At 43.3% G+C, this 16,916-nt stretch overlaps 1 protein-coding gene across 1 annotated transcript; it reads left to right on the top strand.

The window, feature by feature from the left end:
- Nucleotides 1-1,332: 1,332 nt before the first annotated feature.
- LOC115177634 (zinc finger protein 271-like) lies at nucleotides 1,333-13,142 on the top strand. The gene is made up of 3 exons (XM_029738565.1): nucleotides 1,333-1,531; nucleotides 2,230-2,414; nucleotides 8,664-13,142. Exons 2-3 carry the CDS (start codon nucleotides 2,246-2,248, stop codon nucleotides 11,039-11,041), a joined length of 2,547 nt encoding a protein of 848 aa, XP_029594425.1. The 5' UTR covers nucleotides 1,333-1,531; nucleotides 2,230-2,245; the 3' UTR covers nucleotides 11,042-13,142.
- Nucleotides 13,143-16,916: the final 3,774 nt, after the last annotated feature.

The following is a 16,916-nucleotide window of genomic DNA, read 5'->3' as shown; positions in this document are numbered from 1 at the left end:
CAGTCTAAAAACCACTTGAGGGCAAATACATCTGATTTGTACCTTTCAGACACAAATCGCATGGCCAGGAATCAGATTTGTATCTGACTTCAAATCACCTATGAAGGTGGTTTGAAATGTGGCTTGAAATATCAGATTCCATGTGCTTTTTTGGCTGTTCAGACTGCAGGAAAAATAACAGATTCTAATCAGATATGCAAAAAAAAATGGATTTCAGTCACTTCAAACTGCCAGTGTGAACAAGGTTTTAGACCAGCAGCAGCCAGGGGCAAAACATGGTAGGGAAGAGGATGATTTACGTGACAAAGACTCAGGCCCAAAACAAGTTAAGCCACCCCAGAATCCACTTGGCCGTTTTGATTGAAAAACTAAAGACACAGAGACAGCAACAGAAGAGTAGATGATGGAGAGAGACACCAGACAAGACACAGAGAAAGCAACAGAAGAGTAGATGATGGAGAGAGACACAGATAGCAGCAGAAAATACAGAGAAAGTGACAGAACAGGGCAGATGGAGAACATAGGTGGGTTGAGCACACAGTAAACTGTATTACTTCAAGCTGCTCTATAGATTCTAATTACACTGAACAAAAATATTAATGAAACATGTAAAGTGTTGGTCCCATGTTTCATGAGCTGAAATAAAATATCCCAGACATTTTTTCGACAATCAGATTGGCTCATTAGACAAGTCAGAGTCTATGTTTGAAGTTGTTGAGTGGTTTTTGGCAATACACTGTAGAGTGGAGAGTGTTCCAGAGTAGGGAGTGTTCCAGAGTAGAGAGTGTTCCAGAGTAGAGAGTGTTCCAGAGTAGAGAGTGTTCCAGAGTGTTCCAGAGTAGAGAGTGTTCCAGAGTAGAGAGTGTTCCAGAGTGTTCCAGAGTAGAGAGTGTTCCAGAGTAGAGAGTGTTCCAGAGTAGAGAGACCCACAGTAGCTACTGTAATTGAGTACTGGTAGTTTCTGCTGTGGCAGGTGGGAAGGTGCACCATCTCTCTAAATTAATCTCAAAGTGCACCAAATTCATGCATTTAGCTGTTGAAATTCCTTTTTTTTGTCGGGGTAGAATGCCTCCGGACTTCCTACTGGCTTTGGGCTAAAACCCCAATGTCTTAAAATCCTATATATTTCTAAATATTTTTTAAATGAACCTTTATTTAACTAGGCAGGAGAACAAATTCTTATTTACAATGACGGCCTACACTGGCAAAACCCGGACGACGCTGGGCCAATTGTGCACCGCCCTATGGGACTCCCAATCACGGCCAGTTGTGATACAGCCTGGATTCGAACCAGGGTATCTGTAGTGATGCCTCTAGCACTGAGATGCAGGGAGTTATACTCCAGTCTAGATGGTGGCGGTAATGCAACGTGTATTGGATGCCAACCGCCGTTAAACCACATCGAAGAAGATCCCGTCATACAGATGTGTTTATACCATATAGAATAATACATTGAACGATTCTGATTGCTCTCACTGGATCTCATAATTTGCATTTACATCCAAACAATTACAGAAAATTAATTGTTCAGGTATTTACATTTTAAATGTGACCTTGTAGTTGGGTATGTAAACTAACGCATTCCATGGATTTGCAGTGGTTGCCGCGGCCTGTCTTTGTTGTTGTTTTCCCCGCAAGTTAGCCATTAGTCAGCTAGATAGTTAGTTACAACCTCCAATCCGTTAGTATAGCTAATGTTAGTTAGCCAACTCCAGTTCAGGGTAACGGTTGAAGTGTGACTTGCGTTTGGTAGCCAGCTATCGTCTCATTGTGAGCAAAATGACTAGCGAGGAATTAGCTAGCTAGCTAAATTAGCTGGACCAACCGCTGCTGCGCTACCTGGCTACCGGTTTATACTAAAATCATTCCATGAATCTGCAGTGGTTTCCACTGTTGGGCCTTGATGATGTTGTCCCAGCTAGCCATTAGCACGCTAGATAGTTAGCTACCTACACCCCTCCAACCCGTTTCTTAAGCTAGGTAGCTAACTCCAGTTCAGGGTAACGGTTGAAGTGTGACTTGCGTTTGGTAGCCAGCTATCGTCTCATTGTGAGCGAAATGACTAGCGAGGAATTAGCTAGCTAGCTAAATTAGCTGGACCAACCGTTGCTAATGGATACCGATTTATGCTAATCCCTGTTGGACGTGATGTGTTGTCTTTTCTGTAGCAATCCCACGAAAGATCAATTTGTGAAAACCATCCTGAACTATTTGGGTCTCCGCTTTTAGATCTACTCAGCCTACCATGTCAGAGCCGGGTTCTGGCTGTGGTGTTCCAGCCCAGAGAAGCTCACAACAGGGTCCAGAGGTGATGTCAGTGAAGCTGGAGGACTGCAGTCAAACACTGGAGCTCAATGTGATTGTGAAAGAGGAGGAGGAGAGAGAAATCAAGGAGGAAGAAAACAGTGACTCAGGTGAGTTCTGGCTGTCTTTTCCCACTAGCACAGACTTTGCTGATAGCTACTTTATTGAGGAAACATGCACTTACTATTATTGAGAAATGTGGTGGTCTCACCTACTTAATAAGATGGATGCACTAACTGCAAGTCGCTCTGGTTAAGCGCGTCTGCTAAATGACTAAAATGGAAAATGTTCAGACTTACATCCTCTTTGACTTGAGTTCAGGCTGTGTTTGGGAGGGAGGACGAATTGCTTTATCCCCAAACATTATAATACTTTATATATTTAATTTGTGTTATCACTGTGTGATTCAAAGCAACAAGCCCCTTGTAAAGCCTTTCTTTCAATGCTCTGTTAATGTACCAGCCCTCTGGCTCACATCCCAACAAATTAAAGAGCAACTGAATGCAAAAAAACAACTTCTCTGGTTGAAAATGGCTTATGTGGCATCGATATTAGTCAAACATTTATTCCACTTTCAATATTGACTAAAGTGCAAGTAGGATAATTTTGGTAATAAAGTATATTCCAAAACAGTTGTGAGATTTGTGTAACTGAGGTCATCACGATGTACATGAGGGTTGTGTTTGGATTCCAATCGTGCCCCACTAACACAACAGTGGTAGTAGACCTGATCACTGACAACGATGAGACAGCCTATAGGGAGGAGGTCAGAGACCTGACCGTATGGTGCAAGGACAACAACCTCTCCCTAAATGTAATCAAGACAAAGGAGATGATTGTGGACTACAGGAAAAAAGCGGACCGAGCATGCCCCCATTCTCATCGATGGCGTTGTAGTGGAGCAGGTTGAGAGCTTCAAGTTCCTTTGGCGTCCACATCACCAACAAACTAACATGGTCCAAGCACACCAAGACAGTCGTGAAGAGGGCACGACAAAACCTATTCCCCCACAGGAGACACAAAGATTTGGCATGGGTCATCAGATTTTTACAGCTACACCATCGAGAGCATCCTGACGGATTGCATCACTGCCTGGTATGGCAACTGTTCGGCAGCGTACGGCCCAGTACATCAACAGGGCCATGTTTCCTGCCATCCAGGACCTCTATACCAGGCGGTGTCAGAGGAAGGCCCTAAAGATTGTCAAAGACTCCGGCCACCCTAGTCATAGACTGTTCTCTCTGCTACCGCACGGGAAGCAGTACCAGAGCGCCGAGTCTAAGTTCAAGAGGCTCCTAAATAGCTTCTACCCCCAAGCCATAAGACTCCTGAACAGCTAATGAAATGGCTACACAGACTATTTGCATAGTCTGGGTAGCCATTCCCTTCTCCTAGCTGCCAACCGCCTTGCTCCGAAGCACCTCTCACTCACATGGCTCTTTCAGATATCTCAATTCTTATTAGCCAATGCCCGTCACGTGATCGGGTCCATCTCACAGTCGCCGCAGCTCCAAGGTAGGCTTTGGCGAAGGGCGACACATCGGGGTTGGCTGCTAGCGAAGACCGACACATCGGGGTAGGCTGCTAGCGAAGACCGACACATCGGATAGGCTGCTAGCGAAGGCCGACTCATCGGGGTAGGCTGCTAGCGAAGGCCGACACATCGGGGTAGGCTGCTAGCGAAGGCCGACACATCGGGGTAGGCTGCTAGCGAAGGCCGACACATCGGGGTAGGCTGCTAGCGAAGGCCGACACATCGGGGTAGGCTGCTAGCGAAGGCCGACACATCGGGGTTGGCTGCTAGCGAAGGCCGACACATCGGGGTAGGCTGCTAGCGAAGGCCGACACATCGGGGTAGACTGCTAGCGAAGGCCGACACATCGGGGTAGATGGCTAGCGAAGGCCGACATATCGGGGTAGGCTGCTAACGAAGGCCGACTCATCGGGGTAGGCTGCTAGCGAACCCCGACACATCGAGGGATACAACGGTCTTATCGGATTCCAAGACGCATATTAAAGATGTTAGACGAAATGTCCACTTTTTGGTCGACAAGATGAGTAACGAACAGGCTGCTAATTTTACTATGTCAATGTACTATCCCCCCATAGTACAAAAGTTTACCTATTCTATTGGTCAGCTTGTTGTTCTGTGGGAGAAGTAAATATTCCAAACCAGACTATGGGACAGTTGTGGGGTGATAGATCCCAAATGAATCCAACCACTGTACATCAAAACACCCTTTAATAGCAATGAGGCTGATCAGAATGTTTAGTTACATTTTTTTTGTAAAGTATTATTTCTTCACGTTATAAGCTCAGCAATGTGCACACGGCAGTAAATCAAATCAAATCAAATTTTATTGGTCACACACACATGGTTAGCAGATGTTAATGCGAGTGTAGTGAAATGCTTGTGCTTCTAGTTCCGACCGTGCAGTAATATCTAACAAGTAATCTAACAATTTCACAACAACTACCTTATACACACAAGTGTAAAGGAATTATTAAGAATGTGTACATATAAATATATGGATGAGCGATGGCCGAACGGCATAGGCAAAATGCAGTATATGGTATAGAGTACAGTATATACATATGAGATGAGTAATGTAGGGTATGTAAACATTATATAAAGTGACATTGTTTAAGTGACTAGTGATACATCCAAATGTTAATTCTAAAAATGTAATAAGTGGCTGGAGTTGAGTGAGTATGTTGGCAGCAGTCTCTCCATGTTAGTGATGACTGTTTAACAGTCTGATGGCCTTGAGATATAAGCTGTTTTTCAGTCTCTCAGTCCCCGCTTTGATGCACCTGTACTGACCTCGCCTTCTGGATGATAGCGGGGTGAACAGGCAGTGGCTCGGGTGGTTGTTGTCCTTGATGATCCTTTTGGCCTTCCTGTGACATCGGGTGGTGTAGGTGTCCTGGAGGACAGGTAGTTCACCCCCGGTGATGCGTTGTGCAGACCTCACTACCCTCTGGAGAGCCTTACGGTTATGGGCGGAGCAGTTGCTGTACCAGGCGGTGATACAGCCCGACAGGATGCTCTCGATTGTGCATCTGTAAAAGTTTGAGTGTTTTTGGTGACAAGCCACATTTCTTCAGCCTCCTGAGGTTGAAGTGGCGCTGTTGCGCCTTCTTCACCACGCTGTCTGTGTGGGTGGACCATTTCAGTTTGTCCGTGATGGGTACGCCGAGGAACTTAAAACTTTCCAACTTCTCCACTACTGTCCCGTTGATGTGGATAGGGGAGTGCTCCCTCTGCTGTTTCCTGAAGTCCACAATCATCTCCTTTGTTTTGTTGACGTTGAGTGTGAAGTTATTTTCCTGACACCACACTCCGAGGGCCCTCACCTCCTCCCTGTAGGCCGTCTCGTCGTTGTTGTTAATCAAGCCTACCACTAGTGTCGTCTGCAAACTTGATGATTGAGTTGGAGGCGTGCATGGCCATGCAGTCATGGGTGAACAGGGAGTACAGGAGAGGGCTGAGAACACACCCTTGTGGGGCCCCAGTGTTGAGGATCAGCGAGGTGGAAATGTTGTTACCTAGGGGCGGCCCGTCAAAGTACAGGACCCAGTTGCACAGGGCGGGGTTGAGACCCAGGGTCTCGAGCTTAATGACGAGTTTGGAGGGTACTATGGTGTTAAATGCTGAGCTGTAATCGATGAACAGCATTCTTACATAGGTATTCCTCTTGTCCAGATGGGATAGGGCAGTGTGCAGTGTGGTTGCGATTGCATTGTTTGTGGACCTATAAGCAAATTGGAGTGGGTCTAGGGTGACCGGTAGGGTGGAGGTGATATGATCCGTGACTAGTGTCTCAAAGCACTTCATGATGACAGAAGTGAGTGCTATGGGGTGATAGTCGTCTAGTTCAGTTACCTTAGATTTCATGGGAACAGGAACAATGGTTGCCCTCTTGAAGCACAGCAGACTGGGATAGGGATTGATTGAATATGTCCGTAAACACACCAGCCAGCTGGTCTGCGCATGCTCTGAGGACGCGGCTAGGGATGCCGTCTGGGCCGTTAACACGTTTAAATGTTTTACTCACGTTGGTTGCAGTGAAGGAGAGCCCGCAGGTTTTGGTAGTGGGCCGTGTCAGTGGCACTGTATTGTCCACAAAGCGAGCAAAGAAGTTGTTTAGTTTGTCTGGGAGCAAGACATTGGTGTCCGCGACGGGGCTGGTTTTCTTTTTGTAGTCTGTGATTGACTGTAGACCCTGCCACATACGTCTCGTGTCTGAGCCGTTGAATTGTGACTCCACTTTGTCTCTATACTGACGCTTAGCTTGTTTGATTGCCTTGCGGAGGGAATAGCTACACTGTTTGTATTCGGTCATGTTTCCGGTCGCCTTGCCATGATTAAAAGCAGTGGTTCGCGCTTTCAGTTTTGCACGAATGCTGCCATCAATCCACGGTTTCTGGTTGGGGAAGGATTTAATCATCACCGTGGGTACCAGATCACCGATAAACTCGCTCACTGAATAAGCGTATACATCAATGTTATTGTCCGATGCTATCCGGAACATATACCAGTCCACGTGATCGAAGCAATCTTGAAGCGTGTAATCAGATTGGTCGGACCAGCATTGAACAGACCTGAGCACGGGCGTTTCCTGTTTTAGTTTCTGTCTATAGGCTGGGAGCAACAAAGTGGAGTCGTGGTCAGATTTGCCGAAGGAGGGCGAGGGAGGGCTTTGTATGCATCACAGAAATTAGAGTAGCGATGATCCAGAGTGTTGCCAGACCGGGTCGCGCATTCAATATGCTGATAAAATTTAGAGAGCCTTGTTTTCAGATTAGCCTTGTTAAAATCCCCAGCTACAATAAATGCAGCCTCAGGATATGTGGTTTCCAGTTTACATAGTCCAATGAAGTTCTTTCAGGGCCGTCAAGGTGTCTGCTTGAGGGGGATATACACGGCTGTGATTATAATCGAAGAGAATTCTCTAGGTAGATAATGCGGTCGGCATTTGATCATAAGGAATTCTAGGTCAGTTGAACAAAAGGACTTGAGTTCTTGTATGTTGTTATGATCACCCCACGACTCGTTAATCATAAGGCATAGATAGATGTTTGTTTCTGTCGGCGCGATGCATGAAGAAACCAGGTGGGCTATAAGCTCAGCAATGTGCACACGGCAGTAGGCTATAAGCGCAAATGTTCCAAATTGCATTTAGCGTTTATGGTTAAATAGTTAAAATGTTGACTGCCTCCGCTCAGGTTGCAAGGTGGGTGATGTTGCGGTGCTCAACAGTCACTGGCTTTTCTCTCCTATCTGAATGAACAGTGCCTCTGGTATGACAGAATCAAGCCTTTAGACCTTAATATTAATTATCCTTCATTATATTTGTCAAACATGACAGGCATTAGTCAATACCATAGTCTATCACCTACACTTTGATGTGTAGGATAATTATTTCTGTACATTGACATACACTTATGTTTTTCTTAACAGAAGAGCTAGTGTTTATTTGTTGTTTTCAAATCAATTTAATTGTCTATTTTGGTTAATGGCCTTGGTGCCCTGGCAGGTGGCCTTGGGGCCCTGGCAGATGGCCTTGGGGCCCTGGCAGATTGGGCACCTCTTGAAAGCCAAATGGCCTTGCCCCTTAACATCAGGAAACTCCAGGCCTGGTGATCACTCCAGTCTGCCATTGATTTGGGCAAATGGGGAATTGAGACGATGCACACTTGTATCCCAACTGCCACTTGTCAATATTCCAAAATTCCCATTCGCGAACATCTTGTGTCCCGCCACGACCTGTTTTATAACATAATTCGCTATGAAACACTGCCACTTACACACTCTGGTAATAGATAGCGAGGAAGTTGTAAGAAACAAAACGGTACCGAAGCACATGTGTCGCCAGTGACTTGATAAGCTGATTGAGCTAACGTGGCCTGCCTGCTCAATGTACCTGCTTCATTGACAAACACAGAGATGGAACTTGGCTGGCTGGCTAGCTAGCTAGTGATTCTAGGAACTAATAAATGTGATTGGTGAAGGGTATGGAACCCTGGTCTCTGGTGGGGAGTGTTAAATGTGATTGGTGTAGGGGAGTTTTATCACTACATCACGGCTCTCCACTAATTACAGATTTCTTGATTGATCTGAGATTATTTTGAGGAAGTGGTAGGATATGTTGTTGCTACCGTGACTCAAGAGGGACAAACGACAGTAACTGCCAGAGTAGGATATTCAAACATAACTCACCCACATCAAACCACACCCTGAAAACCGATATCTAGTTTTTTCAGCCGTTATTTAAGGTTAAATCCTGCATTTCTAAGCCTAAAAGCCTTTGTTCCTCTTTCTGTTTCTTACCCAATATGTGTTCATATTCCTACAGGAACGAGCTCCAACCCAGGCTCAGACAGCAAGCCCAGTCCCACAGCATCAGGAAATCATAAACAATGCAGACAGAAGCCCCAACCCTGCTGTAGCGACAGCTTTATTTGTCCAACTCACCTCAAATCACTCAAACAGACTCCCAAAATAAAGAAGACATACCTCTGCTCCCAATGTGGGAAGAGTTTCAGTCGGACAGGAGACTTAAAGAGTCATCAGAGATCACACAGTAAAAAGAAGCCTTACCACTGCGCTCGATGTGGGGAGGGATTCACTCAGCTTGGAAGTCTAAAAAGTCACCAGAGAATACATACAGGGGAGAAGCCTTACCACTGCTCCCAGTGTGGGAAGAGCTTTAATCGCTCAGGAAACCTTACAGAACACCAAAGAATACATACAGGGGAGAAGCCTCACCACTGCACCCAATGTGGGAAGAGTTTCAGCCGGGCAGGAATTCTAAAGAATCATAAAAGAACTCACACAGGAGAGAAACCTTTCCACTGCTCTGCTTGTGGGAAGAGTTTTACAAGAGAAGTAAGCCTAAAAAATCATCAAAGAGTACACACTGGAGAGAAACCTTTCCACTGCTCCACATGTGGAAGGGGTTTCAGTGAGAAAGTAAATCTTAATAGACACGAGCGAGTACATAGTGAAGAGAAGCCTTACCACTGCACCACGTGTGGGAAGAGCTTTAATCATTCAGGAAGCCTTAAGGAACACCAGAGAATACATACAGGGGAGAAACCTTACCACTGCACTGAGTGTGGAAAGAAATTCCGTTTTGCAGGAGATCTAAAGAATCACCAGAGATCACACAGTAGGGAGAAGCCTTACCACTGCTCTCTTTGTGGGAAGAGTTTCAATCAACCCGGAAACTTAAAAAGTCATCAGCGAATACACATAGAACAGAAGCCTATCTGTACTGTCAATGTGATTGTCAAAGAGGAGGAGGGTGAGAGGGAAATCAATGATAAGGTAAAGAGAGAAGTTGAGGAAAGTAAAGGTGTAGTTGACCCAGGTACAGCAAGACTACCTGGTCGTGGGAGTTACCCCTGCCCTCAATGTGGGAAGAATTTTAGTTCCTCAAGTAATCTAAAGAATCATCAAAGAGTACACACTGGAGAGAAACCTTTCCACTGCTCAGCATGTGGGAAGCGTTTCCGTGAGAAAGCACACCTTAAGAGACATGCGAGGGTACATAGTGGAGAGAAGCCTTACAACTGCTTCGAATGTGGGAAGAATTTCCGTATGGCAGATACCCTACAGAAACACCAGAGAATCCACACAGGAGAGAAGCCTCACCACTGCTCTCTTTGTGGGAAGAGCTTTAATCATTCAGGAAGCCTTAAGGAACATCAAAGAATACATAGTGGAGAGAAGCCTTACCACTGCTCTCTTTGTGGGAAGAGCTTCCATCATTCAGGAACCTTTAAGAAACATCAGCAAAGTCACATTGGAGTAAAACCTATCTGTAATCTCAATGTGATTGTCAAAGAGGAGGATGGTGACTGTACTCCCAATGTGATTGTCAAAGAGGAGGATGGTGACTGTACTCTCAATGTGATTGTCAAAGAGGAGGAGGAAGACCCAGATACATCAAGACTACCAGATTGTGGTCGTTACCCCTGTTCACAATGTGGAAAGAATTTTAGTTCCTCAAGTAATCTAAAGAATCATCAAAGAGTACACACTGGAGAGAAACCTTTTCACTGCTCTGCATGTGGGAAGAGTTTCAGTGAGAAAGCAAACCTTAAGAGACATGAGAGAGTACATGAGAAGGAAAAGAGAGAGGTTGAGGAAGAGGAGGAAACTAGTGGTGTAGTTGACCCAAGTATACCAAGACTACCTGGTCGTGGGAGTTACCCCTGCTCTCAGTGTGGGAAGAGTTTCAGTTCCTTAGGTAATCTAAATAATCATCAAAAAGTACACACGGGAGAGAAGCCGTACCACTGCACCCAATGTGGGAAGAGTTTCAGTGAGAAAGCAAACCTTAAGAGACACGAGATAGTACATAGTGGAGAGAAGCCTTACCACTGCACCCAATGTGGGAAGAATTTCCGTGTGGCAGATACCCTACAGAAACACCAGAGAATCCACACAGGAGAGAAGCCTAACCACTGCTATTTTTGTGGGAAGAGCTTTGATAATTTAGGAAGCCTTAAGGTACATCAAAAAATACATAATGGAGAGAAGCCTTACCACTGCACTCAATGTGGGAAGAGCTTCAATTATTCAGGAAATTTTAAGAAACATCAAAGAATACATATTGGAGAGAATCCTACCTTTACTCTCAATGTGATTGTCAAAGAGGAGGAGGAAGATGGAAAAGAGAGAGAAGTTGAGGTTGAGGAGAGAGTAGTGAAGGAAGAGGCTACATAAGCTAACGAGGAAAGGATGCTGTCTTCTGTCTCAGTATGGTATTGGGCAGCACCATTGAGGGTGATCTCCATTTTAAAATAGTCCATATCTTCTATTTCGATGAGTGTATTGGAAGGTAGCAAATAAACTGAAAAGGTACATACCACCACCTATTGTGGTGGAGTGTGTATAATCTGAACAGGTACAAAGCCAAGGTTGGTGATTTACTGCTACTTGCAGTTATGGAATGTTAGCTCAGGAGTATATAATTCATTGGTTAACTCCTTCTGCTGACCTGGATGGAATTATACATTCCTTCCTTAACCCACAGGAAGTCCCAACATTTTGACTACTTCAAAATGGTGAAAGTCCTCAATGGTGTTGCTCATTAGACAATACAGTGGAGAAGCCTCACCATTGCTTTCATTATAGAAAATCTCTTATTTACTAAAGCATTTGATATATATGTATAGAAACTGCGTTCCAGGACACAGATTCATGCTGGGAGTTCATCTGACCGTGGGTTGTCGACAATGCAGCTTTTAAAGGCAATTTCCGACTGCGCGAATATATGCAGTATTTACCGTGAATAAGATATACACGATAGTGGGAACATTGCCTTTAAAAGTCGTATTGAATCCCAGCTTCTGTCTAGTCATGGTGAAAACATTACATCTTTCTTCCATTTATTTTTCTTCCATTTAGCAGAAGCTTTTATCCAAAGTGATTTATTCTGGATGTATAGCACAGACAACACAAACAACAATATCTAACACATTAAAGGACCAATCCAAAGTTGAACCAATAACAAAGCGAGGCACCCTTGTTTTGGTATAAAGCTTAGGGATGGACCTGGAGAAATGTAACCACTTTCACATTAATAGACAGAGCTACGGACTGACCATTCATGATGTCATAATGATCATTTTAGCTACGGACTGACCATTCATGATGTCATAATGATCATTTTAGCTATGGACTGACCATTCATGATCTCAAAATGATCATTATAGCTATGGACTAACCATCCATGATCTTAAAATGATCTGCTATGGACTGACCATTCATGATGTCATAATGATCTGCTATGGACTGACCATTCATGATGTCATAATGATCTGCTATGGACTGACCATTCATGATGTCATAATGATGATTTTAGCTTTGGACTGACCATCCATGATCTCAAAATGATCATTTAAACCATGTTTTGGGCTATACAGGGTTTGTTTACATTTACAATGTTTCCAAACACTGGAGGAAAACAAGCTTATATTTTGGGGTTCTGATGGAGTGTGACAGTTGAAATAATCTCATGAGGGATTATAAATGAATAGTTTAAGAATCAATAGCGATATACAGTATCATTCATTTAGAAGTCTAAAAATGTATGTTACAACTGCAGATCGGCCCTTTAAACACTACAGTATCATAACATATTTACATATATCATTACAACAGTTCACAGTAACAGAGGTCAGATAGGCCTACAGTTTACGTTGTTAAACAATGTTTCTGCTTTACTTTTTAAACTGATGAGTGAGATGTGTAAAGGCACATTGGATCACTATTACACATTGTACAAGGTCATTGATAAGTTCATCTAAAATACAACCTGCCCCGCCACCTTCCTGTTGAAACGAGTAGTACAGCATCAAGAGAATAATGCCCTGTGGGCTATCCTATTGAATACAAAATATGTCCATAGAATCATCCCGCTGGGCACAGACATCAGTTCAACGTCTAGTTTTAATTCATATTTGGTTGTGAGTTCAACGTGAAATCAACAAAACATTTCACCATGTCATTGGATTTAGGTCAAAAGTTTTAGTGAATTGAATTTTTTTTTGATTCCCTTACATTTAAATACTGTTTTCAAATCCAATCAGTTTTCCATGTTGACTCAATGTCATCGCGTTGAAGTTTTTGGTTGAAATGACGTGGAAACAACGTTGATTCAACCAGTTTTTGCCCAGTAGGATTATGACAGAATTCAGACATTCTTTTTTAAGCTCAGGAGAAGGGCTGGTTTGGATTGACATCAGAAGTAAACAATATGAGTGTATTGTTATGTCATAATCTGGATGTAAAATATTGAATTATAAATACAAACAGAACAAACTGTCTGTGTAATGCCTCTTCTTCATTGACATTGTATTATGTTGGTTGGCATGGCACTCACAACAATGCCTCTGTACACTTTCAGGAAGGTCAGGAAAATGGCATCCCTTGAGAAGGCAAGAACGAGATGTATGTTAGAAGTGCAATATTATCATAAGGCAAGGTTCCCAAACTGGCGGCCCGCGGGTGGTTTTATTTGGCCCCCAAGTTTTCTTAATTTAAGAAATCTTTTCCCAAGTATTCCCACGCAAAATAGAGAGAAACATCTGATCGTATACAAAAATGTAAGCTAGGCTTGAAATTGTTTGTCAAACGTGTTTGGGCTTCTTGCGGTCAATTTGCAATTACGTTCCTGCCCCCCCGACCATCCGCTCAAGAAAAAAATTGGCCCACAGCTGAATCTAGTTCATGATCCCTGTCATAAGGAGATGTATACTTGAAATACAGAGGAGGGGGAAAAGAAAGGCAGAGGTCAAAGAGAGGGAGGAAGAGGGTGAGCTTGAATCAGTTTAAAAAGGGTGGAAAAAAAGGGAGATGGTTTGTCGAAGAAGAACGGTAGAAAGTGTAAGCAGAGTGAGCTGAAGACAGGAGGAGAAATGTGAGTGAATGAGGGCGAAGTATCAGAGGTGGTAGGTGTGAAGTTCTCGGAGCCCGAGGCACTGAGGGTCAGGATAAAGATCAATCTGTGACAGTAGGAGTGAAGTTTTAGAAAAAGTTGGACTCTTGCCTTGTGGCTGATCCATTTAGTGGTTTCAGGTTGGGTGAAAACAGAGTTGGGTGCTGTGGAATCGGTGAGGGTAACCAGAAGTGGTCTTCTGATAATTGTTTGTGTTTCTGCTGGTCAGAGGGAGCAGGTGCTCCGTGTTAAACAAATGGGGGCAAGAGATGTGAATTGTTTTTACTCTCAAGAAAAGAACCCCATTGAAAGGAGTTATTACTGAGGTAGCAGTAAATGTGAAGGGAGTTATTACTGAGGTAGCGGTAAATGTGAAGGGAGTTATTACTGAGGTAGCAGTAAATGTGAAAGTTGACCAACTGAAGGTGAAGATTCCCAGTGTTTGTGATGTTTGGTGCGACGCAGACAGAGTGGCAAAATAGAAGAGTCATAGTCTGTAATTTTGATATTGAGTCTTTGCCCGACCAAGTGATGTTAGGATATTTCAGTTATACCGTACAAGCTTTTGTGCCGAATACATTGTTGTTACAGGTATCAAGCTTATGGGCATGTGGCAGCAGTGTGTAGGAGGGAGGTTCCTAGGTGTGAGAAGTGCATGAGACAAAGCAATGTGTAGCTTTGGGGAAAGTAGTGGTATGTGTTTATTGTAGGGGTGCCCATGGGGCTGGGGATCAGACATGTCTGGTGAGAGAGAGGCAGGTTGAGGTTACCAGGGTTAGAATAGTGCAGAAGTTGTCATATGCTGGGGCAGTGAAGAAAGTAGAGGAAGATGGGTCAAGGGATCCTGAGAGGATCACAGTGGGTAGTAGATCTGTACCAGCACAGAGGGATGGGCCAACGAGTGATATATGCTTCAGTAAGATTGGATTTGTTGAATTAATAGCAATGGTTATCTACTGTACTGAAGGGATAAGTCGCAGAAAATAGAGGTTGTGGTGGCAGCTGCATAGAAGTATTTGGTTGTACGAGAAGAGATACAGCGTGTAGATTTGAAAAGATGGCGTCCTGTCCTTTCAGGCTGTTGGCCTGAAGTATGACTAGATAGATTTAGTGGAGTAGGATGGTGGGTTTTTAACGAGTGTAGGATTAGATGTGAAACGATGCAATCCAACAATTATTTATTCGGATTAGGTTTGATTTTTGCTCTTTTCACATGCCAAAATAAGCTGTTGACCAACAGGGGTATTTCTAGGATTTTAAAACATTGGGGGCTTAGACCACAGCCAGTAGGGGGGTTTGTGGGCATCCTCCCCTACCCCCCCAAAAATAAACATTAACTACAGTTGAAGTGGGAAGTTCACACACTTTAGGTTGGAGTCATTAAAACTCCTTTTTCAACCACTCCACAAATTTCTTGTTAACAAACTATAGTTTTGGCAAGTCAGTTAGGACATCTACTTTGTGCATGACAAGTCATTTTTCCCACAATTGTTTACAGACAGATTATTTCATTTAACTCACTATATCACAATTCCAGTGGGTCAGAAGTTTACATATACTAAGTTGACTTGTGCCTTTAAACAGCTTGGAAAATTCCAGAAAATGTCATGGCTTTAGAAGCTTCTGATAGGCTAGTTGACATCATTTGAGTCAATTGGAGGTGTACTTGTGGATGTATTTCAAATGGACAATGACCCCAAGCATACTTCCAAAGTTGTGACAAAATGGCTTAAGGACAACAAAGTCAAGGTATTGGAGTGGCCATCACAAAGCCCTGACCTCAATCCTATAAAAAATGTGAGTGCAGAACTGAAAAAGCATGTGCGAGCAAGGAGGCCTACAAACCTGACTCAGTTACACCAGCTCTGTCAGGAGGAATGGGCCAAAATTCACCCAACTCATTGTGGGGCGCTGGTGGAAGGCTACCCAAAACGTTTGACCCAAGTTAAAATTTCAAGGCAATGCTACTAAATACTAATTGACTGTATGTAAACTTCTGACCCACTGGGCTGAAATAAATCCTTCTCTCTACTATTATTCTGTCATTTCACATTCTTAAAATAAAGTGGTGATCCTAACTGACCAAAAACAGGGAATTTGTTACTAGGATTAAAAGTCAGGAATTGTGAAAAACTGAGTTTAAATGTATTTGGCTAAGGTGTATGTAAACTTCCGACTTCAACTGTAAATGCATGAATTTGGTGCACGTTGAGATTAGAACATTGAGATTAGATCTTTTTCAGGTAACTTGTACCTTCCCAACTTCCCAACAATAGCAGACACTGCCAGTACTCAATTACAGTAGCTAAGTCTACAGTGTATTGCCAAAAAACTCCATACCACTCAACAACTTCAAACAAACTCTGACCTGTCTAATGAGCCAAACTGATTAAAGAATCCCACAGTACCCAAACACCCTCTCTTTCACATACAGTACCAGTCACAAGTTTGGACACACCACATTCAAGGGTTTTTTCTTTATTTATACCATTTTCTACATTGTAGAATAATAGTGAAGACATCACAACTATGAAATAACACATATGGAATCATCTAGTAACCCAAAAAGTGTTAAGCCCTCTTCTGTTGATGGCCTTTAGTCTTCTATGCACTGCATAACTGTGTGTACATGTGATTTTGGAGACCCTTCTGGCAAAGAAGTATTCTTTTTTGTTGTTGTTGATTAGAACACGATATCCCAGAATCCCCAGCTCTCATTGGTAGTCCCTGCTGAGACTTTGTGGCAACTAGTGACAACCCAACAGAGTCGGGAAGTTTGAGACTGTGGATGCCGACACGATAACAGTTATGGACAAGATTGAAGATGATTCGATTACATTTTTTGCAACAATGTCTCCAGAACAGGTACAAAAAATATACACTGGGTATAATTCTCGTTTTTAGATTGTGTAATAAAACAATATTCACCTTGTCAGCCAGAAAGGTACCTAATGTTAGCAATGTCAAGGTAGCTAGCTGACATTTAAGCACATTTATATATAACAAATAACAGAAATACCTTATTTACATAAGTATTCAGACCCTTTGCTTTGGGACATGAAATTGAGCTCAGATGCATCCTGTTTCCATTGATCCTTAATATTTCTACAACTTGGAGTCCACCTGTGGTAAATTCAATTGATTGGACATGATTTGGAA

This window comes from Salmo trutta, chromosome 38, assembly GCF_901001165.1.
Source record: "Salmo trutta chromosome 38, fSalTru1.1, whole genome shotgun sequence".
Taxonomy (NCBI): Eukaryota; Metazoa; Chordata; class Actinopteri; order Salmoniformes; family Salmonidae; genus Salmo; species Salmo trutta.
This window is presented reverse-complemented; position numbering and strand designations above follow the sequence as displayed.

Coding starts and splice junctions, on each gene's coding strand:
- LOC115177634 (XM_029738565.1), top strand. CDS start 2,246: ATGTCAGAGCCGGGTTCTGGCTGTGGTGTTCCAGCCCAGAGAAGCTCA. Junction 2,415..8,663: donor GGAAGAAAACAGTGACTCAG/GTGAGTTCTGGC, acceptor ATATTCCTACAG/GAACGAGCTCCAACCCAGGC.